The sequence below is a fragment of the Bombus huntii genome, chromosome 6, assembly GCF_024542735.1.
Source record: "Bombus huntii isolate Logan2020A chromosome 6, iyBomHunt1.1, whole genome shotgun sequence".
In the NCBI taxonomy this organism is placed as follows: Eukaryota; Metazoa; Arthropoda; class Insecta; order Hymenoptera; family Apidae; genus Bombus; species Bombus huntii.
In genome coordinates this window covers 7,342,025-7,368,424 of record NC_066243.1, presented here as the reverse complement: position 1 = coordinate 7,368,424, position 26,400 = coordinate 7,342,025, and the positions used below count along the sequence as shown (strand labels likewise).

The 26,400-nt window shown below is 34.3% G+C and overlaps 1 protein-coding gene across 10 annotated transcripts in view; it reads left to right on the top strand.

The window, feature by feature from the left end:
- Positions 1-26,400, top strand: part of LOC126866564 (dual 3',5'-cyclic-AMP and -GMP phosphodiesterase 11-like) — a 140,388-nt gene that overhangs the window by 43,350 nt on the left and 70,638 nt on the right. For 6 of the 10 annotated variants that reach the window (XM_050620321.1, XM_050620324.1, XM_050620327.1 and 3 more), the window contains one exon: positions 20,792-20,896. Coding sequence is in view for 2 of the 10 variants with exons in the window: in XM_050620317.1 (XP_050476274.1) it covers positions 17,476-17,717; positions 20,792-20,896 (347 nt within the window). In the remaining 8 variants the exon portion in view is untranslated. Of the gene's footprint in view, positions 1-17,475; positions 17,718-20,791; positions 20,897-26,400 lie in introns of all 10 variants that reach the window. The other 4 variants (XR_007689924.1, XR_007689925.1, XM_050620317.1 and 1 more) reach the window with 1 other exon arrangement.

Below are 26,400 nucleotides of genomic sequence, written 5' to 3'. Positions count from 1 at the left end.
AGAAATACTTCAGTCTCGTTATGCCTTATTGGACTTTACTTGAAATTCGTAATAAATCAACGATAAGGAAGATGTCTGCTGAAGATGTGTTATTTAAATAGAAATACATTGAAACCTTTACCGAGAACACTTTGGAAAAAAATTAAGTTTTCTTCATCACAAGTCCAACGACGTTCGTACGAAAGAATACGGTGTGTACACCGTATACGTATGTATGTATATGTATTCTATATACACTTTTATATTCATTGCGTTTGGAAAATTTATGTTACTATTATCGAGTTCAAATTTATGGTATTTATTTTTCCACGGAGACGTAATGAAATATCTATTACTTCACAAGTTAGACAATTCCATCCACGACTCGATGTACCGTTTAGGTGCGTAGGCGGACAAAACTCCTACGATAAATTGCGGTAAACTGTGTAACTTTCTAACGTCCGATACTTCCTTTCTCTTTATTTCCCATGTACAATGATATACATACATATGTTGTAACTATTCTTGTTTCGATTGATTTCGTTTAAATTGCCTCCAACCAGATGTAAAATTTAATTTTTCACGTCTTTGTGTCTTTGTAGTTGTGTCTGTGACACGGATTATCGAGATTTTCTTGGTAGAGAGCTTTATATAGATGTAAAAATTGTCCGGCTAATTATAGTAGAATTGTCAAAAGTTTCGACGATTCTACGTGAAACATCTCAAGCGTAGAACATAATATTTTCAAACAACGTTTTATTTCCCAGAAAATCGAATTTTGTCTATATCTGAGTAATTTCCAACTGGGTACAAATGGACAATCAGCGAGATTATTCTACATGGGAAAATAAATAAAAAATGCGAAATCAAATGTTTTATTTTCGTTCATGGCTTTGTTTTCCACTTTGCCAATTTCATGCATGTATTGCAAAATCATACATTCTATATTTCCAACGTATTCTCTCGTGTAGAAGCTCCCTTCTCTCGTCGATTGTATCCTGATTACTGACACACTCACTGTATAATATGTACGTACACATAATATACCGATTTTCAACATTTTTCAATCTTTTTCGTGTCAAGCGCGGTAAACTAATTGAATACCATCCGGGGAGAAAAGGAGTCTAGAGCACATTGTGATCAAAATTGAGTTAAGAGTACAGTATAGTGTATGGGCTCTGTAGATCATTTTAGTATACGCAAATTGCAGACATTGCAGTAATAAAGGGATGTAACGTTGAAAACAAGAAGCATATTAGGTGTTTGAAATCTACGGAAGAAGGGTCTATATCGCATCTAATTAAAGCTAATTAAAATCCAAGTTTCAGTTAAGAAGTTTTGAATTGAAATATATTTCTTTTTCATAAAGAACTTATCGTTTATTGTTTGCTATCTTTTATCATCGTCCTTAACTATTTTGCTTTATTGCAATAAATACTGAAGTAAAATGTATCATTACGATTCCTAGCTGTTCTATTGGATCACAACATTACGATTACAGTGTAACCTAAAAATCGATTTATCTCGAAATGTACTAAATGCGCTTTAGAACCTTATTCCCGACTGGTATTGAATTATCCCCCAAAATACGATATATTATATTTGATTCGAAACAGAACATTCACAACGAATGGCAGTTTGGCTATTGACATTTTTCTATTTGACGATCTATAAAGAAAGTAGTCAGTGCTTCTATGTTAGCTCTTGACTGCTCTATTGATACAACGTGCTATTAAAAACACGCTTGACACCCGAACAACCGTAAACATGTTGATAGAATAATTACCTTTTTTGATATGAAACTTCATTTATTTGGATAGAAATCAGGGAGATTGTCCGTTGTTAGTTATTGCACGTTCTAAACATTCTCACGGCGCACTGGTTGAAAATCGCTGGTACAACATGTTAATAGAATGCACAACGAGGAGAAAAATAATCGGAAAAATGAAAATCAACATAGTAGAGCATCTACTAGCTTCCTATATCTCATCCGAATACAATAATATCCAATTCTGCTACTAACCAATGCTTCTTCATGCTGTAAATACGTATCTTACTAAGATACCAGATAGAAAGTTTAAAAAGAAAAGTAATGATCGAACGTATAAAAGATTGTATTTCATTGTGTGCTAGATTAACGATTCGCTTATGAGTGGTATAGATGCCGCGGACGCACATAAACTTTACATAAACTCAAGAGAATATGCTTATGAATGTGCCTTCTCAGTCTGAACCATACGGAGCACTGGTAGAATCCGAGAAGAGGCATGAATGACTTGAGGTACAGAAAGAATCTGACTCTACAGACGCGTTTATGTTAAAAGGTTCAGACGCAATTCAGCAAAAGTAATATGGGACTTTTAGACGTTAAAACAAATCGACACTTAAATCAACCGACAATTTCCTTGATTTCTATTCAAGTAAATGAAATTTCATAATTGCTGTATCGACGTATTTATGATTCTTCGGGCGTCGAACGTGTTTTTAATAGCACGTTGCGCTTTGTTCCGTGACTTCTTTTCCTGAACGTTTCAGTTCGCTTCTTCGTAAGAGTTTCGGTACTACGCAACGTGCTACAACGTGCGACACGACCGGGATACAAAGAGCCACCAATGTGTCATCTAACAGGCATCGTAGGACTTTGAAATGGAAAATAATTGTTCGTCGATGTAAGCGCGTAAAATATTGGCATTTTCGTGCATCACGTCAAAATGTCGTTAAAAAGAAAAAGATGATAGTATTTCCTGGTGTCGATGAATCGACTTGATTTTCTGCGTTTCAGAACGGAGACACGGTCAAAGTAGCAGCGTTATAGTAACGAGCAACAGATTGGTGAATAGGCAAGTGTCAAGGTCCCGTTTCATAGTGAATCGTTTCTCGTCGCAATGCCGATCGTTGAGTATGGTAGTGGCAATGCTAATGGCCAGAGCTTATCCCATATTGTCGGCTTCTCAAGCCTTTTGAATTCTTCAGATGGCGGTTGATACGTAGACAGCGTAGACACGCGGTCGCAACGTGCATCGTCGGGACGTTCTTCTCCTGCCCATTATTCTCCAGAAAAAAGCGAGTTAGTCGTGAAAACGTTCCCGGGTTCTAGCGAAAACCATGACCGAGGAAACAGTTTGTTATTCCTTGGAAAATCCAATGATTTCAGTAGTAATAGCTGAACGTACGTTCAACCGTCGTAAGCTTTTTTTTTATCCCGCGGAGCAGTCGAGTATCGCGTCATCTTGCTTGTGAAATTGCTTGTCAGCTTGCTCGACTTTTTCTCAAACTTTTTTATTAGAATTTTTCACGGCGGCATTTTATCTGCTCCAATTTATACTCTGCAGACTGTTACAGCTTATTGCTATATAAAGTTTATGAATTAACAACGAATAGCCGGCTAATACGCGTATACTTCCTGACACGGAAGAACGAGATAAATCTGATAAATTATTACGAGATCGTTAAAGCTTTTAAGAATTATTATCTCGTTTGGAACGTTGCGTTATAAAGGGCCCGTTTGTTCGATGTTACAATGGATATTTCGTAAATGATAGTTACATTGTGTGTATATAATAATAAAGTTAAATATTTGTTCGCCTGCACTTGTTATTGACTTTTTTTAGTTTTTTTTATATATTCGTTGTTATTCCATCTCGCGTGTGTCTCGTAATTCCATAAATCGGATTCACACAGATAGACAGATTTCTAGAAGATTCCTGTCCAGTTAATCGCGAACTTCTGTCAAAACGATTTAAATCAGGAGAATAGCGAACTCTACAGCTTACAGCTTAATTATTATATCGTATTTTAGTTTTGTTTTGTATTATGTTATATATTATATCGTTTCCCTTTAATTCGTGCAAATAATTTTTATCTTTTGCTTTGTTTTTGTAGTCCTATTAATGACATTAAGATTTACCTTTTGCTAATGGTACTTTACAAAAATTGTAATGAAATTATTTGATATTCTTGATGACCTAAAAATTGTTTGGGATTCATCAGTTACATTTACGTTAGCTACGCAAAATCAGAGTGTTATGTATCTTAGTTGTAGGTTTTAACGAAAGCTTTATGTGTAAGAATATTCGTTCGATTGCCTTATTCTACGTATAATAATTTGTTCGTTGTAATTCTTATTTCATTGTTTTTACTCTTTCCGAATTATTTAATGCTTAAAGTGTAGCTGAACGATGTTGTAACAAATATGAAATTAAATAACATCATTCGTATCGATCTGTATGAAATGTAAATGAGTGTTAGGAGTATGCTTATCATTTTTCTATGGAGTCAATAAATAATAAAATTTAACTATTTGGCTTATTTATTTACCCATTGTTACCTAGTTATATTAAAATATAATAATTTTCAAATTTCAAATATAATAATTATTGCTTAAATTGATTACAATACAATCTGCTCTGCTCCGCTTAAAAATTATATAAACAGCTTGAATATAAATGACTTTGGAAAGATACGTTATAAATCTTGTTGAAAAATTATCGCAATTTATTTCACTGTTACAGATTTCGATACCTCGTTGCATATTCGTAACTTACTTACAATTTTATCGTATCATGACAATGAAACAATAATTAAAATATCGTATATAAGAAAATGTAATAAAAGTACATTTTATCAAAGATAAGTAAAACTCCGAATACTCTTAAGTATATATAATGTGTATGTATCTATAAAACAATGTATACATTTGTATGATGCAGGAAAGATGGTTATGAAAATTCACATTTAGGAGCTCAGTAATATCGATTGTTCATCATTACCGGATCTTCTCATCGTTTCTAGTTGCAAAGTTAGAAAGCGTGTTATACTATTCATATTAATGATTAGTGGGAAAACCAAAGTAGCAATACATTAAGCTGATTAAACGTATGGAATGACGCCGATGGTTATGTTGCATATCTCTCTTTATAACGTGATCCTATCGCTAATCGTGAACTATCATTATGCAATAATTTAGATTTCGTTAAATGACGCAACCTTTTATTATATCATCGGTTCAATAAATTAATATACATTGATGAAATAACAGGATCTGTAACTTGATTTATATTTATTAACCAACGGCGTATCTTTCAACACTTAAAACCGTATGATTTGCAAATGGGTATAAATTGCGCGATAATTTTATGTAATAACGTTGTGTCATAATTTTATGCATATGACGAATTTTTATGCTTATGACATACGTTTAATCGTTCCTACTATATTGTCGAATGAATCAGCTGGTAACGCTGGCTGGAATTTTATTCAAAGCAAATTATAAATTATGGATTATACTAATTTATTAAAAACAAGTAGAACTAAGTTCAATGTTACAAATTAATTCATTTCGTTAATATACTTTAATCGTAACTAATTATAATTTTTATCTGTAACAGAAAATTGAAATCACACGTTGATACCTGGTAATTCGAGAACTTTCAAATCTGCTGATAAAATACATTGACACATCGGTGGTTAATTACTATAATATATTATTTAAAATATTTACCCCATGGATTTTAATTACTTACGTGTAATTATTGTAGGGCAGTGAATCGAATTTAACTACCATATTTAAATGCCATCTCATTCATGATTATGACAATTTTGTCCTACAGATGAACTTTTGTGAAACGATTCAAAGAATGTACATCCATGGTGATAAAATATCAAACGTTGTCTTTCGCGTTATTTCTTTGTTTCTAAATAATTTACTATTCCGTTTACTCGGCTATTTTCCTATTAATAAATTTCGTTACAAATTATTTCACAGACGATTATCTGTAAGTTTACGTCATTCTAGTGACGCGTCAAGTGACAGATAAGTTCGATCCATTAACTTCAGTCTCGTACCATGTAAGAACATAAGTCCAAGTAACTAATGAGACTTCCTAATTAAGACGCGAATACCAGTGGCTTTTTTTAATGTAAACGGACCAATACTTTTTTATACGGAGAATCGCAATCGCTGGTTCGATTAATGCAAAATTACGTTCCCCTCATTTGATATTTATCTGGAATACTTCCTGATATATAAATTAACAGCTTGCATGATGTATCAGGCTCTAGCCTTAGGTCACTCTATATTCTATAATCAATAGTATCTTCTTGCAAGCATACTTAATGACCGCTACTTTAATTTAGTAGTACATACATAATTTATGTGCACAACAATATCCTTGAATTGCAACGGTGAATGGAAATTGCATGTATGCATGCATGCATGTATGTATGTATATTAGACAATATGGATCAAGGCAAGAATATTTGAAAATATAGATACGTCGGTTCACATATGATACACGCGTGTGAATATTTCATTCGAATGAAAGAAAGGTGTATGCATATCGAATGTCTATTGTGAAAGAGTCAATAAAGTTTTGTGTTGGCGTACAGATTTTCGCTGATATTAACGATAATCCTTTGTCGTAATAGAATAATTTTTTCGTAGATTTCTATAATTAATGTACTTCCAAATAGATTTTTCTACGTATACTTAACATGTTATTTAAAACAAAAAGAATTTTAGTTACTGGCAAATACAGGATTTTTTACTTTGAAAAAAATTTATTTACCCCTTTTAAACTTGTAAGCTACCTAATCTTAGATCATCATTTTTTAACGTGTTTTGAAAATTCGTTATGAATATGTACTCCTTGATAACCGTATATTTACAAAGTATCTTTGATTATATGGAGAAATATATTCTGTTCTTAAAGATAAAGTATAATCTTCATTTTCTAAAGGATTAAAGAAATTTCAGATACCGAAATATTCCAAGTTGTAGTCGTTGATATTCCTTTATATTTTCGGCATTTTGACTCGATAAATTTTGGATTCCGAACTTTTCGAAGTTATAGATATAACTGCTTTTCAAACTTAAAACCTGCTTTGTTAAGCTGTTAATATTATTTTTCCCACGTACGCGTATTACAGTATTGTTATCAGGAGTGAAAGAGATTATTTTCCTAGTTTCAGTAAAATGTGGAAAGAATACACTATCCCGTCGACTTTATCAACAGTAATTATGTTTAGAATTGAAAGAAAACGAGAAACAATATATTATTTTACCAGTAAGTGACGATACTATTATACAAACACGACAAGAACAGAGCAAGGTGTTTCCCGAAATGATGACATAAATTTTAAAATTAAGCAATAAATTCTTCCCTTACGTTTAGTACAATGTGCACGTAAATTCGTTATTAATAAATACAATTGCAGCGAGGGAGATTCTATGGCTCAAAATAGAATGAAAATCAAGAATAACGAACTTGTATTTGTGGTTTCATTTTTTAGAGAAAGTTTGGAAACTTGTCAATTATATGTATCTTTGCTTTATTTCCAATTGAACGAGAATAATACCACCTGAACAAGCTTCCAATTGAACAAGAATAACAATCTCGCTGCAATCAGACCAAACTTCTCAAACCATTGGAGGAATCCTTTCGAAATACGAAGGCTGTTGAGGACCTCCTCAAATTTATCCAAAGCAATAAACACTTCTACTATTCCATTTAACTATCAATAACCAGCATTACACGTCGTTAATGACGTCGTCGAAAAGGAAAGGAAGAATAAACAATCGAGAGGAAGAGTAAAAAATCGACAGGAAGTTATTCCACGCGCGAGAATGTAGAACGAAATCTTTTCGCCTAAAAATCTCGAAAATTTCATTTTCTACGTTGTGCGATGCATTTAAAATCTAAAGCATTTAAAACGTAATACTTCAATATTCGAATAAAGCTCACGGACTTATCCTCCTGGCTGCCGTAAATGTCAAGTTAACCGCACCGCTACCCTATTTTCTCGCAAAGATTGCCCGCCAAATTAATCCTGGTCAACTCGTTAATAAATGGAGAGCAAGTGGACGATCGTTATGCGTTTTTCTTCCAAACGACGAACTCTTGCTTCGTTATTTCAGATATTTGACCATTTCATCCGATTGCTCTGGAAACGCTTATACCTCGAATGCCGAACTGCTTTGGCACAACGTTATTGGAAGCTATTCTCGAACAACTGCGATTGTTTCGTATAAGCGATGTTGAAAGATCAATTTTCAACGAAATATTGAAAATTATTGTTAGGCAAAGTTAAATCGTATTACATGTTGGGTAAAGTTAGACTGTAATTTCTTAACTTAAGTGATTTCTTTCGAGAACACAGAGGAAGTCCTTTCTTAATATATTTAAATACTGCATATTAAAATATTTTAAATATAAAATGAATATAAAATGGAAATATTAAAAATCTTTGTTTAATAAAGTCATCCTTGTATGGCCTTCGATACGAGTAGATGTAATTCACGTTTACTTGCGAAACTGGTTTGACTTTTACAGTTCGTAACTTACTAATGAAATAATGAAGGGAACTGTCTTTCCTGTACCGCATGATTGATGGTTATAGTCTGCGAATTCATCTCGATACGAATTATATTCTCGAATATTAACGATTATATTTGTCATTGAGTACGAGGCAGTGAAAAAGTGTTCAATGAATATTTTATGATTACATCTACAAATTATGATGTTCAAAGGTACTCTGTATAGGGGAATCGTTTTTAAATTTAGAGTTACTCAACTTTGCTACATAATCTATTCAATTTCATTCGATTTGTTTTGAATGAGTTGGTATATCTCTTTGCTCGAGCAACGTTGTACTACAGTGTAATCTTGCTAGTCATATTAAGAAATAAATAATCGCGAATGCAGGCTAAATTATCAAGTCCAATAAGTCAAAAACAAGTATGCATATACATGAAATTTCAATATCCAAAAGATAAGTCAATTTTTTTTGTGACGGATGATATATGCGATGTAAGGAAAATTATGCCGCATAAGAAATATTATCTATGAAATATGTATTTTCTCGATTTATTAGCGAAAACTTCTGCGAATATAAATCATTCTTAATGTGTAACTAAATTCATGGTAATTTATAGATAAATATGCTGAAATGCAATTTTTTAGCAATTGCAAAGTAAAATCTATTTACAGAAGTTAAAAGCAACATATCTGCGACGACCATTCGGAAAATCATATCTCTTTTGAAATAACAATAACGTAAATGTATTTTAAAGAGCTTCCTTCCTTTGTAACTTTAGTAAACATACTTAGCTATTTACCCATACAATCACCACTCCCGTTTCAGCACTTATCGTAACGTTACACAAGTTTCTGTGTGCCTACCTTTACGATACACTTTTCCACTGTGAGTTTACATAACACAATAGTTCCTCGCGAAGCGTTGTGTCCAGTCCAAAAACTCTTTAAATTTGGCAAAAAAATTATCCTGTGAATCGATCGATGCCGTCAATCATTTGTAACGAAGCTGTTTTGTAAGCTTCTGCGTAACGAGAGACAGTATTAAACTAAACGGTATTGAATCATCCATAATTTTATTACAATAAATTGCTGTAATTCAACTACAAATTCCTTTTGGAAGAGTTTTTTCAGCATTCAAGAAGCGTAGAAGTGCGACAGACCACGTTTCGTCATCGGCGGGATTTTCAAATCGCGTCATCGTTTCAAACGTACGAAACAACGACGATATTCATTATTTAAACAATTTAAACAGAAAATTTCCTATGATTTTAGTCGACATATAAATGAAACTAATTAACCTTCTATGAGTACATTCCATCTTTTTACGTGCTTGCCGTACGTAGACGGGTATTTCCAGTTACTTTCTGAACGAATACAGAACTTGTCAGTTGCTATAAATTATCGTATATCGTTGCGACAGTATGAGGTTGAGGACTTTAGTCGTATCAGAGAAGATACCTCTGCAAACGAGATAGATCGATTGTTCGATCGGGCGATCGTTTCGTCAACGGCCGAATGCACGCTGCCCACGGAACAAACTCGTGTGACCCATCGACAATGCACGCTGCCCCACGGGACAGGCACGTGTGACCCACCGGCGGTGCACGCCGGCGTCAGCGTGTTAAAAAGAGAGTCGATCCCCGTATGAGCTCGTATCGTTGTATATAAAAGCATATAGATCGTATTGTTGATTAGTTTGCGGTATGACAGTACGGTGTAAAAGTCTGTAGATAAATAGCGTACAAAAATCATGTCGTGCAGCGAATCGCGCAACAATACGAAACAAAATGTAATTATAAGTTGCAGAAAGATGTAGCTTGTAGAACTGCGACAAGTTTTATCATGACAGATAGACTCGATTAAATTTTCGAAAAATTGCTTCAACGTGTTCTTTCATACTGTTTATAACACGTTTTTTAAATTTCTATTTATTTGTAGTATCGTAGATGGTTTAATGATTTCGCTGCGAATCGTTTCATGTTCTGTCGATTACATTGATGTCCAACGATTGCGACGGCGATAATGTTTCGCATTATCGCTCTTTGGTACATAGAGCATAATGTATATTTGCTGTTATTATCAATGTAAAAGATGAAATTGCTTGTAGATTACATTTTTCCTGCATTTTATTTCTTACGATTCTACGCTATCTGTGTTTGAATAGCCGCGTTTATTTATCTTTCCATTGGTAAACACGAAATTTTCAGTACTATGACACAAACTCGATGCTCCGTTGGGTATTTCCAGTATTTACCATCCGATTTGTTTCATGCTCTAACTCTATCATCAGATGTAAATTGATTAAAATTTAGATTGATAGTAAAACATACAGGGTGGTCGTGGAACATCAATCTACACCATTTTTCTGGTACTTGCAATAGTCGGACAAAATAACGTATCTTGTTTAAGACGAGGAAAGATAGCATAGTACTTTTCGCTCTTTATGTTTTCTCTTCGTCTTTCATATCATAAGTTTTACAACGTTGAAGTTAAAATATTTTTCAATAATTCGTCGATCCAAGTACCGTAATATTTTTTTTATAAAGAATCAAAAACTGATCGAACGGTACATAAAAGAGAACGTAGTGTTCCATCTAAAAATATAGAAATATGTTAAAGTAAGGTTTTTTTCGAAATTCTTAACATCGTAATTTGTAGTCGATCGAAAGCTGATTAACTATCGTTCGAAACATTTTTTTCTCCAAAGTGTTTGAAAAATCGCGGCGACTGATTTTTAGTCCACGCTGTATATGCTTCTAAAGGTAAAAGTGTTCATTTGACCCCTTCGCATTGGAGAACGAAATATCTCGCCACGCAATGTCTGTCTATGATACGCTTCGGACGAGATATTTTGCCACACAATGTCCTTCGTACGATGTTTTGTACGAAATATGCATCTCGCGACGCAATATCGTTCATGTGATGCTTTGAACGAAATATCTCGAGCCCCGTTTTTCAACGTTTACAAACTCAACGTCTTACGGATTGACTTTTACGCGAATCATTGGATGCGATATCTGAAGTTTTAATAAAAAGACGTGCGAGATATCTCGTCCGAAGAGTCACACAAATGATATTGCATCGCGAGATATCTCGTACAAAGCATCACATGAACGACATTGCGTTGCAAGATATCTCGTGCAAAGCGTATATCACGAACGACATTGCGTAGCAAGATATTTCATCCTCCGATGCGAAGGGGTTAAATGTTACTTAGGAAATTCGACACGGAAGAATTCGATCTTCCAACAGTGGGCACACGTACGTTTCTGTTCAAATATCTTTCTGCCTCAGCTAACTGGTTGGCTTTCGTCCGCTATTATAAGAATCATCGGTAAACGATTTTTATAATTCGACGTGCGTTTCGGGAATTTGCCTGTCCCTTCTTCTTCTAAACGCAATCTTTTGCTGCTTAATACACAACCATGTTCTTTGCGCTTTTATAATGTACTGTATCTTTTATGTGCAATCGTTGAAATATCAAAATAGCGATTTTACAACACGTGTAATGATATGAGGAGTTTCTGAAGTGAATTCTAAGTCACGCGATCTTAGATTTTAATTTTTTCTAAACGAGAGGATGATTTTGAAAAAAAAAGAATTGCTGGCTTTTTAAACACACGCTATATAGTATGTAAACGACTCCTTTTGATTAAGTGTTCCTTTGAAATGTTTCAAACTGTTTTACCTTATACAGGCGATGAAGGGAGAACGACCCTAACATGCCCTTTAAAGGCTACCAGAGTCTATGGAACAGACGAAAAGGGTCACTTATGCTATAAAATCCATATATAACTTGCCATATAACCTAAAAGCAAACGTATGTTTATACTCTATTCGTTTATTATTAATTATTAATTACGCTTAAATCCAGTAACCATATCGCCAGATACTGCAAGATTTTATATTATTTTTAACTTTGTAGAATTTTTAATAACGTTCCCTCGGTTCACAATTTCCACTGTATAGCACACGGTATTGAAACAAGCAAGTGATAGTCTTATAACGAAGAGTCATCAGTTATAAAGAACACATTATTTTGAAATTACTATTTGCAGTCGTTTTCCAAGATGATTTTCGTGTCATCCAGTCCTGTGACCTATAAATGTCGAAGTTCTAGATAATTCAGATATTCGTACGTTAATTTTCTACGTACAGGGTGTCTCGCTTAATTTGACCACCTTAGATATCTCACATATTATAGGATAAGAAAAGGCGTCAGAGGGAAACGTTATTTAATTTCGAGGCGCAAATCCATGATGGTAATCGTGAAATTATTCTCAGAGTCATAGTTTCCAAGATTTCCATGTCGTTCGTGTTTCTTTAGATAGAACTGTATACTTTTACCACCACAGCTGAGGTTAAGACCAGTGCAGTAGCTTGTAATACCATGACATTCGTGTAACTTTGAGTAGGAAAAATTTAGAAATGTTCGGTAACAGCTACGAATGATGAAACAACTACATTAGAGTGATCAACGAAGAAAAATGCATTTTTACAAGCGATGAAAATGATACTCGATAAGAGAAAAGTTCCTTCAACGTTGGATCGGTTTTACACGCCTAGACTTCTTTCTGTAGAGTGTAACAAACAGAATATTAGTCAGCAAGTTACAAAGACAGATAGAGAGTCACACGTTAATCGTTCATAGAAACGTATTGAAGTGGTTAGTCATCGTTTCGAACGCTTATTGAAATAAGTTTTCTTTCATCAATCACCTTGTCGTAGTTATTGCATTATATACAGCTATTATCAAACAGCTTTGAATTTTTCGTACTCGAAGCAAACTCGTGGTATTCTAACAGTGGGACGCGTTACGATGCATCATCGCGGAGCGTCGACTGACGCGTTTCCACTGAATTCGCCATCTTCAGATTTTATCGAAAGGTACGTCGTGTAAACGTCTACCTCGAGATGATTGTACGTCTATTATTATATACAGACTGATTGGTAACTGGTGGTACAAGCGGAAAGGGGGTAATTCTACGCGAAAAAAGAAGTCGAAAATATAGAATAAAAATTTTTCGTTTGAGGCTTTCTTTTCGAGAAAATCGACTTTGAATTTTCGCTCGGTACGCGTGCGGTACGTTATTGCGGATCTCACTGTAGATCGTTGTCTCGATGGAAAAATTAAAAAAAAATTTTTTTTAATTTTTATTCTATATTTTCGACTTCTTTTTTCGCGTAAAATCAGCCCATTTCCGCTTTTACCACCAGTTACCAACCCCCCTGTATATATTCATTAGTCTAAATTAAACAAGGATTACATTGGAAATCCTTTAAAACACATTTGAATTGCATAATTCACACTCGCAGTCCGTACACAGGATCCGATCGAAAAATACGTAGAAGCTGGTACGACGCGAAAAAAAAATATGAAATAAAATTTGTCCATTCACGACTTAGATTTGGAGAAAATCGAGTTGGAAAATCGATCGAATGTACTCGAACGCGACTAGTTCCCAACTGGGCAGGACTATGAAAATTTAAATTTTATCCGACCATGATAAATTAATAAATTAGTAATAAACTTAAATATTGAATATTAATTAAACAAGGTGGAGCCGAATAACATGTTGCGTAACATGTTGAACGAAACAAATTTTATTCCATGTCTCTTCCTTATTTTCCCGCGAGAAATCATGTCGTGCCAGCTTTTACGTGTTATTCGGTCGAATTCTGTGTGCGTGTATAATACGTGCGATTCCCGTAACTCCGTTTCCCATAATACGGGGCATATCCGCCGCGTTATACGAGGGTTCACTGTGCTCAACAAACTGAGCAATTAATTCATTATCTAAAATAGGCGTGGAGCACGGAGTATTCAATGCAGCAATTGATTTCGTTGTATCGGGTTTGATTTGGAGAAGTATGCGTTTCTCCACACCCCCTTCGAGTAACTTAACGATATAAACTCACATGTAGCTTCTGAATCAGTGGAGTCCACCTTACCACCTGTAGCAAAACGAAGGATCGTTTAGAAGCGAGCAAGAAGATATCAGAGTATCATCGTCGCAAGAAGCATTGGTATTAGTTACGTGCTTTCCATGTGCTAGAGTCAGGGGCGGATTTATCTTGACGTTAATGACGCTGTAAGTGTCGGGCTCCGGTACTCTACGGTATCCAAAAGTGCTTGTTAAGCAGATTAATAGATTGTCAGAATTACTTAAAATATATTTGTTGGCACGAAAAGACCGGGGATGAAAATTTTAGTTTGGCTAAAACGATGTTTGTCGAATCAGCACGTTATAGTCATTCGAATATTCGAGACGCCCATCAAGCGATCGATGGGTCCATTCTGAACAGTGTTTTGGAGGATTCTTGCGTTTCCTAGAGTACGTGAAAAACGATTGAATCCTCCAACGAGACTAACCATGGGTGTTTTGAAAGCAGTTTTGAACTGGCCAGTGCATCTTAATTACTTCACATGAAATCAATATTCTCTGTCCAAGTGAATATCATGTTCTGACAGATCAGCCAAACGATCTTTAAACGTACATGTCGATTACTTATCGGTTTAACAAACATCGATTTAGCCAGGATAAGCTTCCTCAAAATTTGGTTTAGCTTAGGGGCCCCTAAATGATTATTATCATTAGGCACCCAAAGGGTTAAATCCGTCACTGATTACAGTGATTTTCTGCATATATAAACGACATCGAGGATTGCTGCAGAATCGGAATAAGTTCTTCAATATGTACATATATACAGAATCTTGAACAATTTTGCTTGAGATAGTAGCTTCTCACTGACTACAACAATTGCAGAGGATAAGGCCAAGATGTTTCAATTAAAACTTTCCTGTCATATTATTTTTCCATCTTTACCATGTTTACGCGATAGATTGGTAACGATATCACGTAGAAATCTCTTTAGATTCTCAATCTGAAATTATTAAAAGTTTCAGCGATTCCTGCGCGTCAGATTTATTACGATGGATGACGCAATACGCGAAAGCTTTTATAGCAATAATCCAATAATAATAAACAATAGGAAAAGTTAATCCAATCAACGCTGGATGAAGACTTAAATATTATACGAATTATTTTAAAGCCTTTATTTACCGAGGAAAAGCAGACAAAATTGCGAAATATGAAATTGGATTATTTCGTGTTTTTCAACTTTTAAGCGTGCGACACACGCTCTTTTTATTTTATGAAACAGGACCGACAATGAAAGATGTCAACGATAAATTACAGCGAGTCACAGTCCTGCGCGCTCTTTGTGTTCTCATTATCTTGATACCACTGATATGTTATAATCAAAGTTATAAAAAACGAGCAAAATTTACATGAACAAATAATGTGCAATTTCATCGGGGTACGTTCATTTATAGGTAAATGTAACAAGAAGTTAATACCAATGTTTAATAATTTTATTTCTCACGTTCATCAAATATTTGCTGATTGGATCTTTGATTTTCTTTGCTTGATTTCATTCATCGAGATTTGTTTTTTAATCGCTTAATGTTCTAATTAGTTTTGTGGAAAAGCTAAATGATGATGTAATTAAAAGCTTTGTAGGATATGTAACATAAACAGATAGAATCATGTTGTTCTCTAGAAAATACTATTGAAATATACGAATGTTAGACTCTAACACATAGAATACCCGCCTTTTCTTTTTCAATTAAAATAAATATGCTTATGACTTTTAAAAACTAAGTTAAAAGTAAATGTATTAGCCGAAGTATCTAACTGTGTCATTGGAACTGGAAGACCTCTGCCAGCAAGATATCATGTTTTCAACATTATTTTCGAAAAATACTGCTGTATCGTTGCGTTTTATTTAATTAATTTGAATTTCGTATGTATTTGGTGTAGCGTTGCAAAGAAAATAGCGAAGAACCTTCAATATTATTTCAAATTAAAAGATGGCAAGGGATCGAGGAACATAAATCAACACACCTACAATTTTACGTAAAGCAATAAACGATATAGTATATATACCATTCTTCGTACAAATTAGGTGAATAATTGCCCAGACAGATATCAAATACATTACGATCTAATATTTTGCTTGTATCATATTAAAATTCGTCATAAACGTTTTAAAATGCAAATTTTCTTTGTGCAAATAGATACAATTAAACGAAAGGATAGAATAATAAGCTTCAGATAATAAATGACAGACATTTAGAAAAAAATTAAAAGATGATACGATTAGAGTAATGCATTATGGATTAGCTCGTAACTGCGTTTCACGAGTATGCACGTCAAACAAAAACTTTATTTCAGTGAGTTTAACGCGTATACTTGTCGTCGCTTGTATTTATTTACGCACTGCACGACTTAACCCCGTGAGAGATTTCTAAAACTAAATTCCGCGGTTAATTGTTTAAAAAGATACTTTTTTCGATTTTGATAAAAACTACGTTAACATTCACTTACATTACTTTACGTTATTTATTCTTTTAGAATTTTTAATAAGAAGAAGCGAAAATAAAATTTGTGATTCGACTAACTTCAACCAAGTACGTTGGAGAAACAGATCAACAACGTCTCTATCGCAATTTCCATTTTATCATTAATAATCATCTCTACTATATATTCCTTACTCTTGACTAAACTCTGTAAAAGAAAGTTACATGCGATAAGATTTAATTGGGTCATCCTTCGAGCTTCGACGTATAATATTCTACTCTATTCGACGCAATGAAACTTTTGGAAGTCTCCTACTGTCACGGAAACGGATACATCAGCCAATGCTCCGAGGACGCATTTAGACTCCCATCTGCTACTTCTTCGTAATCGGAAATAATTTGTCGTGTAGCTTTCCCAGCCTGTATCGGCAAGCTGCGCACGAACGACACCAAAAATAGCATTTCGTCTAAGCATCGACGTAATTATAATAACGGCCATTAGCTTGATGAGCTCCGCAACTGGACCTAGTAATCACAGGGCGTTTAATTAACGGTCGCGTTTCTTAATGATTGTGTTAGGCACGAAGAGGTGTACGTCTTGCCACGGCGATGAACCCCGTTGTGAATTCGAATTCGAGTGGTACCTAGCCTCGTATCGATATCGCGCGTAGGGACAGCAAGTTGGTGGATGTAGGAGGATGACTCGATGAGAAATCGTATCGAAACACGCACGTCCGCTCTTCCTTTCTACTTGCTAATACTGAATCCTCGTATGAGTAGAGAGAATTCGCCTAACAGCTCCACCTCCTTTCTCGCTAGTCTACCTACTTCCACCCTCTTTCTTTCACTCGACTCGGCTCCACTCGCCTTGCCTCGCCTCAACTTGGTAAACGTGCTGCGACGCGGTGTGTTGCCGATCGCTATGGCACTCGATCGGCAGGGTCGTTGCGAGACGAATCGCGACACCAATCGCGACACCAGGAGGAAACTCTTCTGCATTTGCACCTGCAGCTATACCTCCGCATCGAGTCCTGAAAACGACGATAGCATTCACTGTTTTCGTAAGTCATCTTCTCGTCAAGTTCGATGTTCATTTACTGTTTTGTGTGTAATTTCCTGCGATGCTCGTTTCCCAACTTCCACGTTATTTCTCGTTATGGTGAGATATTTTGTGCGAATCAGGCGTGAACACGGAATCTTTCTTAAGCGCGAGACAGGTTACGATTTTGGAATGCATTTAAAAACAAAGGGAGAAATATCTGTTAATTACTCGCTGACAAAGAAGACTTTAGGAAGCCGCCCTCAATTTTTGTTTAAGTCGATTTTGTGCTTTCATTGGTCTGTATCTAGTTACGAGCCATTCACAGGCCGAGGTCAATTTCAGATTTTGAAATTTTTTAAACTTTAAGAATAAATCGATCGCTTATCTCATAGTACATTTCATCAATTTTCTCTATTTTTTGTTTTATTTATACAGTTAATCTATATTGCAAATATGCGGCTCATGTGTATTTCTAAAATTATTAAATGAACCGGATCTCGTGTCTATTATTTAATAAACAATAGATGGTAATTTTCTAAGGAGGCAAAAGTACCTAAACATATTAGCAATTTCACTATGAATTATCAGTATTCTTTAGAGAAACTTTGAGGATGTGAGCTTCGCGATAAAGATTATAATTTTAATAGAAATCGTTGTAAATTATTGTATCTTATATCATTCATGATTGTAATGAATGTCATGAGTATATTTCATGATTGTAAATGTACATCGTTAATTTTATAATACTCTGAACTTGCCACAGGAGAAAATCAATACGATGATTTTATCAGCTATAATTTATTTTAATATAATTAATTGTCTGTATCGATTCTCTGTACATAATCGTAGCATGTCTCTTATCTATATTATACATTGTTACTGCTTATCGACCCCCGACGAAATATGTTATATTTATGGCTGCTGTATTCGTTAATTTTCGCATGTTAAACGAAAGAGTAACATCTGTTTGTATCTGGATAACGATCACTTTTATATTAACGATAAATGTCATTTACAGAACCATTTGTCGGACTAAATAAACGACTATGTATTCGACCTACAATATGCCCACATATTTCAAAGCTTTAATTCATTCGGTTACCAAATTAACGATACTAAAGCCACTGATTCTTTGTGTTGCTTATCCCGTAAATAAGTCGATTCTAATCCTTCTTACGCATTGCCATTGGTTTTGTAGATACACTTTCCTTAATTTTTTACCAGTGGGATACAGAGTTGATTTTATTCTTGAGTTTTGTTATATCATTTACCAAATTAACTCGATCCATAAATTTAACTATGTTACGTTAAACGATTGTTTTAGATGAAAATGTTAAAAGATTGAATATAATTTATTGGCATAGAGAATCGCAAATAATTTTTCTTCGGATATTTCAGTGCTCTATGTACAACTACAAGAGAGCACTACGCTTATTTTCGATGTATCGGTGGTGTAATATTGATTAATTCTTAAAGCGAGTCGTCCAATTTCCATTACATTAGCATATAATTTTAACGCTTGTAACGCTTATAACGCAACACCGCAGGCCCTTAAAGATAAAAGCAAAAGGATAGGGAAATTTGTTTATGAAGTAAAACGATCTTGTTATATCGTTAGAAACAAAAACGACGAACCGCTTATTTCAGACATCGTCAGATTATCGTCGTTACAAGAATCGTCAATAAAGCTTATTAAAGCGAATGTAAGACGAAGTAATCCGACACACTGGCTCGTGTTATGTTTCATTATCAAAAATGATAAATGCACGTTTGTTGAAGGCTGGGTAGACTCTTTTGTCTCTGTCATATCAATTTTCATAACACAAAAAGAGGGAAATATATCTAAATTGAGCGATACCCTAATTTATTTAAAAAATATCTATACTTGTACGTCGATAAATTCTCCGATATTTTCTTAATTCAATGCGACGTATAATAGGTACGCCGTGTTTGCCAATTATTTTCTTTATTCACCAGTGCGGGATAGTTCAAGATGAATAAAATCAACGTTTCGTTTGTTCGTTTTCATTGTGCTCTGTTCTCGGTTAATTGCCGCACGCTAACGCCGTGAGTTCGGAAAATTCACGGTTATTTTCCGACGGCGACCTTTCATGTCCAAACCATAAAAGCACCATCACGTCGATCAAAATATCACTTTACGGATGGTATACTTCCGCGGCAATAATTTTTGCCCAGTTCCGCCACATTTGAAAATCCGCCAGTAACGTCCATATCCTCACGCGTCATGGGATTATGTATACATATACCCACATTCCATATATTTAACATCATTTTGTACATATCAACATCACCAGAAGCATGGTTCAACAAAACTCTTTCAACCTTTCTGAACAACCTTTCAAAACCTCATCGTAGTTTCACCTACGCCCCGTTAGTGCACATTGTAGCATAACCACAAACGTCGGACAATCTTACAAATCGCTATAGTTAACGATACCTAGTACATATTAACGTTACAGGTACAGCGAAATCTTCATTATCTGAACATCTATTACCAACACATTCCAACGTTCGATCAAAATGTTTTGTTGTACGAATATTGGAATCAGCTGGAAAACAAAATGTATTATGTTAACTATCGCAGTGAAACGGGAGATGCGTCCCAAGCGACACAACCGTAAAGATGCATTGAAACGTTTACGATATTTGGAGAAGAACTTTTAGATAAATTTTGAAAGAGACGCGGAGTAAAAAGATCATTGCATTATTCAGCGGTAAAATACCTTTAACGGTAAAATAATTTATCAACATGAAATAATTATGATTCGGAACAAAATATTCTTCCCATCCGAAAGCTTCCCTTCTTTTCTCTTTATTAATTCGAAGGTTCAACCGTATATATGTATGTATGTATATGTTTGTATGTGTTTCGTTTCCTCCTTGATACAGTGGAACGGAAAAAGGAAAACGCGAAGAAAGGAGAAAATGACGCTTTACCGTATTTTACTATTCGAGCAACCGCGCGACACACTTTCATATAATAAATAAAAAAGGAAAAAAAGACAAAAAATATGTATCGAATCGAGGGCTTAACCGCACACGGTTATGAACGTTGTTTTGATTTTGTTTTAGGTACGCGGAACGCAGTCAAGCTGGCTGCCTCCGCCGGTAACCCCTCCGCTGCCGTCGCCGCCTCCGCGCATCCTCCTGTGCTTTGGAGCTCGCGCAGGAAGCCCGGTAAGTCCATATGTATACGCATATTATTTCCTACTCGCATTTTCATTTCACATCCGTGCTTAACGGCAAAACTAAATGCCAAGAGAACATTCGCATCATCTGCTCGGTTTCTTGCGAAAGTGCAATTATTGCGAGCTGGTGGTTCCAAGTTGTTACTGTTAGTCGAGGAGAGCGACAAGGAGAATCTATCTTAACTCTTAGTCGCAGTAACGAATAAAAATGCCAAGAAAGTTACGACGAAAAAACCAATGATGACGATGAAACAAGGCAGATTACATTTCAAATTGTTCAAATTGTCAAATTAAGACAAAGAACTCGTTTGGAATATTATATGGCGCGATAAGGAATTATTTAATCGATACTTAATCAGGGAAAATGCGATTTTCCATATTACCGGTTACTTAGATCGAGTATTGCTATCATTAGAATAAATTTGTCTTCTTGATGTTTATGCCTCTTCGGTGGCAGTTTCTTACGTCCAATCTGAAGTACCATCCAGCGACAGTAAACTGAATATCGCAGTTGATTGAATGCATTAATGACAAAGATAACATGGAATAATGATGTATTCGTTCGTAAAGAGTTCAAGTATGATAAAGAGTACATTTAGATTGTAAACATATTAAATAATACGCAGTTATGTAAAACAGTATCGTCTGGAGAAAAAAGTAACTTTTGTTGTACTGTTGCGCGATAGAAATTCCTATAAAGTAAAACACGACGGTTTCTTGTGTCGTTCGAATAGCTTTTGCACGAGTTTAAAGATACGATTGAAAAAAAGAGACAACGTTAGCGATTAATGTAACGTTGCAGCGATTGGTTGTTCGTCCTCGTCGCGCATCTGACAGGGCTGCGGCCGCGAAGCATGCAATTGGCCCGGGGGTTAATTTCTCCGCGACCGGCTAATTTGATACGAGCCGTGCTCGTTTGACCCCCACTTATTGACCCTGGCCAGTTAATTCGCAAACTCTCAGAGGTCTTTTGGGATTGGAGCATATAACTGATCGTACGTTTCATATATCTTAATGATAGATTTTGCAATAATAATAATTTTGCAATACGACTTTTATTTGCACACGTTCGCTAATTACGCGCTTCGTTTTAACCAAAATTATTGCGAATATAATGTGGACTACAATTAATATATATCGTATAATTGTTCTTCAAAAAGCTATATATTTCGTTCGTATTTTTTCGAAACATGGTTTATATCGACGCTTATTTCGATTTAATGTTAATGTTAATTCAATAGGCAATGCTTGAACGTAAAATAAACGAGCATTAAAAACCACACGGTTAATATGCAACATGAATATTTCAATAAATAGCAAAATATATGTTACGATAGACGATAGATAAGATACATAATAATAGGTACAACGCTATAGTGAGAAACTATATGTATATTTTCAATACGGAATAATTATGTAACTAGGTATAGCATGAAAGGAGTTTATTTTTAAAGAAACGAGGAATGTTGGTCTATATTTATATTTATATACTAGAAAGATATAACGATAGTTTTAATCATTTCTATAAAGTACAAAATGGTATTTAAAAAATAATAATTAAAAAATAATAAAAAGGTAATAATTTAAGATTTCACGCACAGTTTTATTTACAAAATTAATAACAATGCATCGTCGTTTCAACGATATATTTTTCCTTTTAATTTACTGATCCTAAATTGCAAGACTTCCATAGAATTGTACCGAGACTAAATCATTTATTTTAATGGTATGCGACGATTTCTAGTTACAAAAATAAATAAAACAATTGTTTACGGCTTTTAAATTTTAAACTTTCACGAAGTTTATTAAATCACGTAACTTGCGGTGCTTCGGTTTTCGATCGTGTGTTTAATAATAGGTATGTACGTTGCGTTTTGTTGCAACATTTCCACGTTTTAGATCTGCATCGAAGAACTGGAACGTGTACGAAACAATTCGGAACAGATTGCACCGTACTAATAAAAGCAGGATTGTTTGAACTAGAAACGTTTAGAACGTTGAAGATTCGGACATTGCATCAACATTCATTGTTCAGAAATCTAGATATTATTTATTCAAAGATTACATCGAATTTTTCTCGATATCGAATTCCATAGTTGTCTGTAGTAATTCGAAGAAAGGACTGATTGAAACGATAATTTTTGGGAAACCAATCCTATTGACGAATATTATGTACAGTGATTTGCGAAAGTATTCGTACACTTTGTATAGAAAACTTTTACCTACGTGCGTATATCGTGTGTGCTATATAAAACATTTTGAAGTTTTATTAACACTATAATAAGACGCTATAGTGCCACGATAATATTGGACAAATTTGAATCGAAGCTGAAAATCTACACAGAAAGTGCAAGGTTTGTTTATCACAAACTGATATCTGACAAAGTTAATACATTGATGTATACTAATAGTATACATATGAATAGTATGAATACGAATAGTCACTTTGAGCAATAAGCGTTAAGGATGATCTCATTCGATACTGAGACTTATTAATATTATGGATGACTGCATATATAAGTGATTTTGTAGTCTGCGTAAAATATATTTGCAAATACACTTATATCAAATATCTCGTATCCATAGTGCTTGGAACAATAGTTGACACACCGTGACACATACGCCACAACGAATTTAGGAAGAAATTCCAACGATAGCCGAAAAAATAACCCACCTAAGGAAATATAATACCAGACTGACGTATTTTCACAATAACAGCCAAGGATCTCTACACGGTTAATCTACCCAGAAGATTCCATAAAAAACATCCAAAGGACCCTCTTCCGTAATGACAGAACGTTGATATAAATTCTCTGCACGACTGCTTTCTGCCGAGAAAAAGAGCTACGTGGTACACTTTCCAAACCTGCTACAGAAATTTACCGGATGTGACAAGTACTCAAAATTATTATAATAAGATAAAGATAAAAAAGGAAACATCTTGTAACTCGTGTATACATCTCCAAAGTCGTTTAAAATTTTATCAATATATATAATTATGCCAGTTAGACGCCATTATGGTGCCAATGCAATTTCAAAATGTGTCGTATAACAGACACGATATGTTCATAAAAGGCGTCGCCAAGTGTACGAACACTTTTGCGTGCAATTGTAAATATTTTATTTCTGCGTAGAAATATTTATACACATATGTATTTAAACATACTCTTTTACATGGAATCAATAATTAATGTACGTGCTATATGAATGAATACGCATACGTACATTTTTATCGTATTTTATATACAAACTTGCTTATCCGCAAAACGAAAAATGTGAAAATCTCGCGCTGTAACACGAGCAAAATGAACGAAGGTAAACACGAAAGGAGCGACACTTGGAGCAAATACGTACAAATATAACATGATTAATGTAAGTATAATACAACATATGACAATCCGAAAAGTTCGAGCGAAACGAATGAAAAATGACAGATGACCTTTCGATCATGATACGAAGAAACTACCGCGACCTTGTTGGAGCTAGCAGCGACAGAAAATGGAGGCAAGCGTTCCCGCGGCATTGACACGCTTGTCAATGCCAATGGCAGCGTGGTTCGAGGCACGCTTTCAGACCGATCTTTTACCCTCTCTCTTTCTGCCGATCCTGTCTTACGATATATCTCGTGTTCCAAACAAGTTATGTTATTACTTGGCCCGTACGTGGGCCGAGAGAGGAAGGTCACAACCTCCGGGAATTAGTGGCGTCCTAATTGACATATCCGTTCGAGCGTTTTCTGCTCGAAGAAGCGCAGCTGCGAGGATCAAAGTCGACAAAGGAAGGAAGGATCTTGTTGAAAGCCAGCCGTCGAGATTATGAAATGAAATTCTGACCAAGAAATTCTTTGAATTAAAGAGTTTATACCTATCCCGGAAAACAGCTATATCATTTCATCGTTACAATTGTCCCTATTACTTTGCACATTGTCCATGCAGGAGATACGTTCAAAAGGATATTAATCAAAATGGGACAATACATTTTTTCCTTGTCAAGGGTCCTTATATGTAGCGTAGATTTAAATGAATTCTAAAATGTATCTGTTACGGTGCCTATATCTGCAATTAGTACAGAAGTAAATTATAAAAAATATAAATAGTTTGCACATTTAGGATATATTAATGAAACTAGTTTTCGCGATATATTGATTATTATGATACATGAATGTGATTTTTCTAATATATATGCATCATTGTTATGCGAATGTGATTTTTATAATATATATATATATATATATATATATATATATATATATATATATCACATTCGTGTAACAATCAATATATCGCGAAAACTAGTTTTATTAATATATTCTAAATGCACAAACTATTTATATTTTTTATAATTTATTTTTGTACTAATAAAATATATGTATATAAAGTATTCACATATAAAGTAACTTTTCAAAGGTACTACATATTTTATTCGCTTAATTATAATATGTAATTGCAATCGACAAACATATTCAACTAATATCTCTGTAATTTTGTCAAATGGATGTAAGGTTGATATAACATAGGGTAATAATTATTTATATATAACGGTATATTTTTAATCATGTCGTAATGATTAAATATTCTAAACACTGCCTTGTCTCTATACATATATACGCTGATTTATTTATATAGCATTTTCACAGATATGATCAAAACTTCTTAGGCATCGCGAACATCTTATAGCATATCGAATTATGTAGCATATATTAAATCTAATTAAAAAGTTAGGATATAGTAGAGATTTTCGTTCCTTATTGGATATGCACACATTTTGTGCAAACTACAAATTAACTTTGAAAATTTCAAATATATCGAAGTTTTATTAACATAGGTCTCGTAATATCATTACGCATAGCGAGCCCCAATTAGCGACAATTAGTGTACAGAATGATAAATTATGTTCGACTGGTACAAAAAGCAGTGTAAAAAGTGGGTACAAGACTCAATTAGTTTTTCTTTGATTCTTCATTGATTCGTTTGATATATTGTAACATTCATCATACAGACAATTTTTAGTACAAGAAATTAATGTTAGATTAGATTAGATTAATCTAGGCTTTGCTAGTTATGTTAATCATTTTTGCGTCATATACCGTTATGTCTGTTAAATAAAAAAAATCATTAACGCAACTGATATATTTTTCTATCTAATTTGACCACTTTTTATGACCTTTTGATAAAACTATCATTATCATTTCTTTTTCCTTTTTTGACCCAATAAATTTTATCAGTTTAGTGTTTATACGATACTTTCCTTTCTTTCGCGTTCTTTTTCCATCATTTAAAAAGTTTCTAACAATCCAAACCAACTTTGCTGAAGGTTACCAAGCGCTTTATATCACAGTAATAGAATGCGTTAAAATCTTGATTAAAAATTGCCACGATTTTATTTATTTGTTTATTTATTGTTTTCTTTTTCTTTTCTTTGAAATACAGGAAAGAATGAATGGTCATATTGCGTTATCAGGAAAGAAATTTGTTTGCGAACCATAGAAGTGTA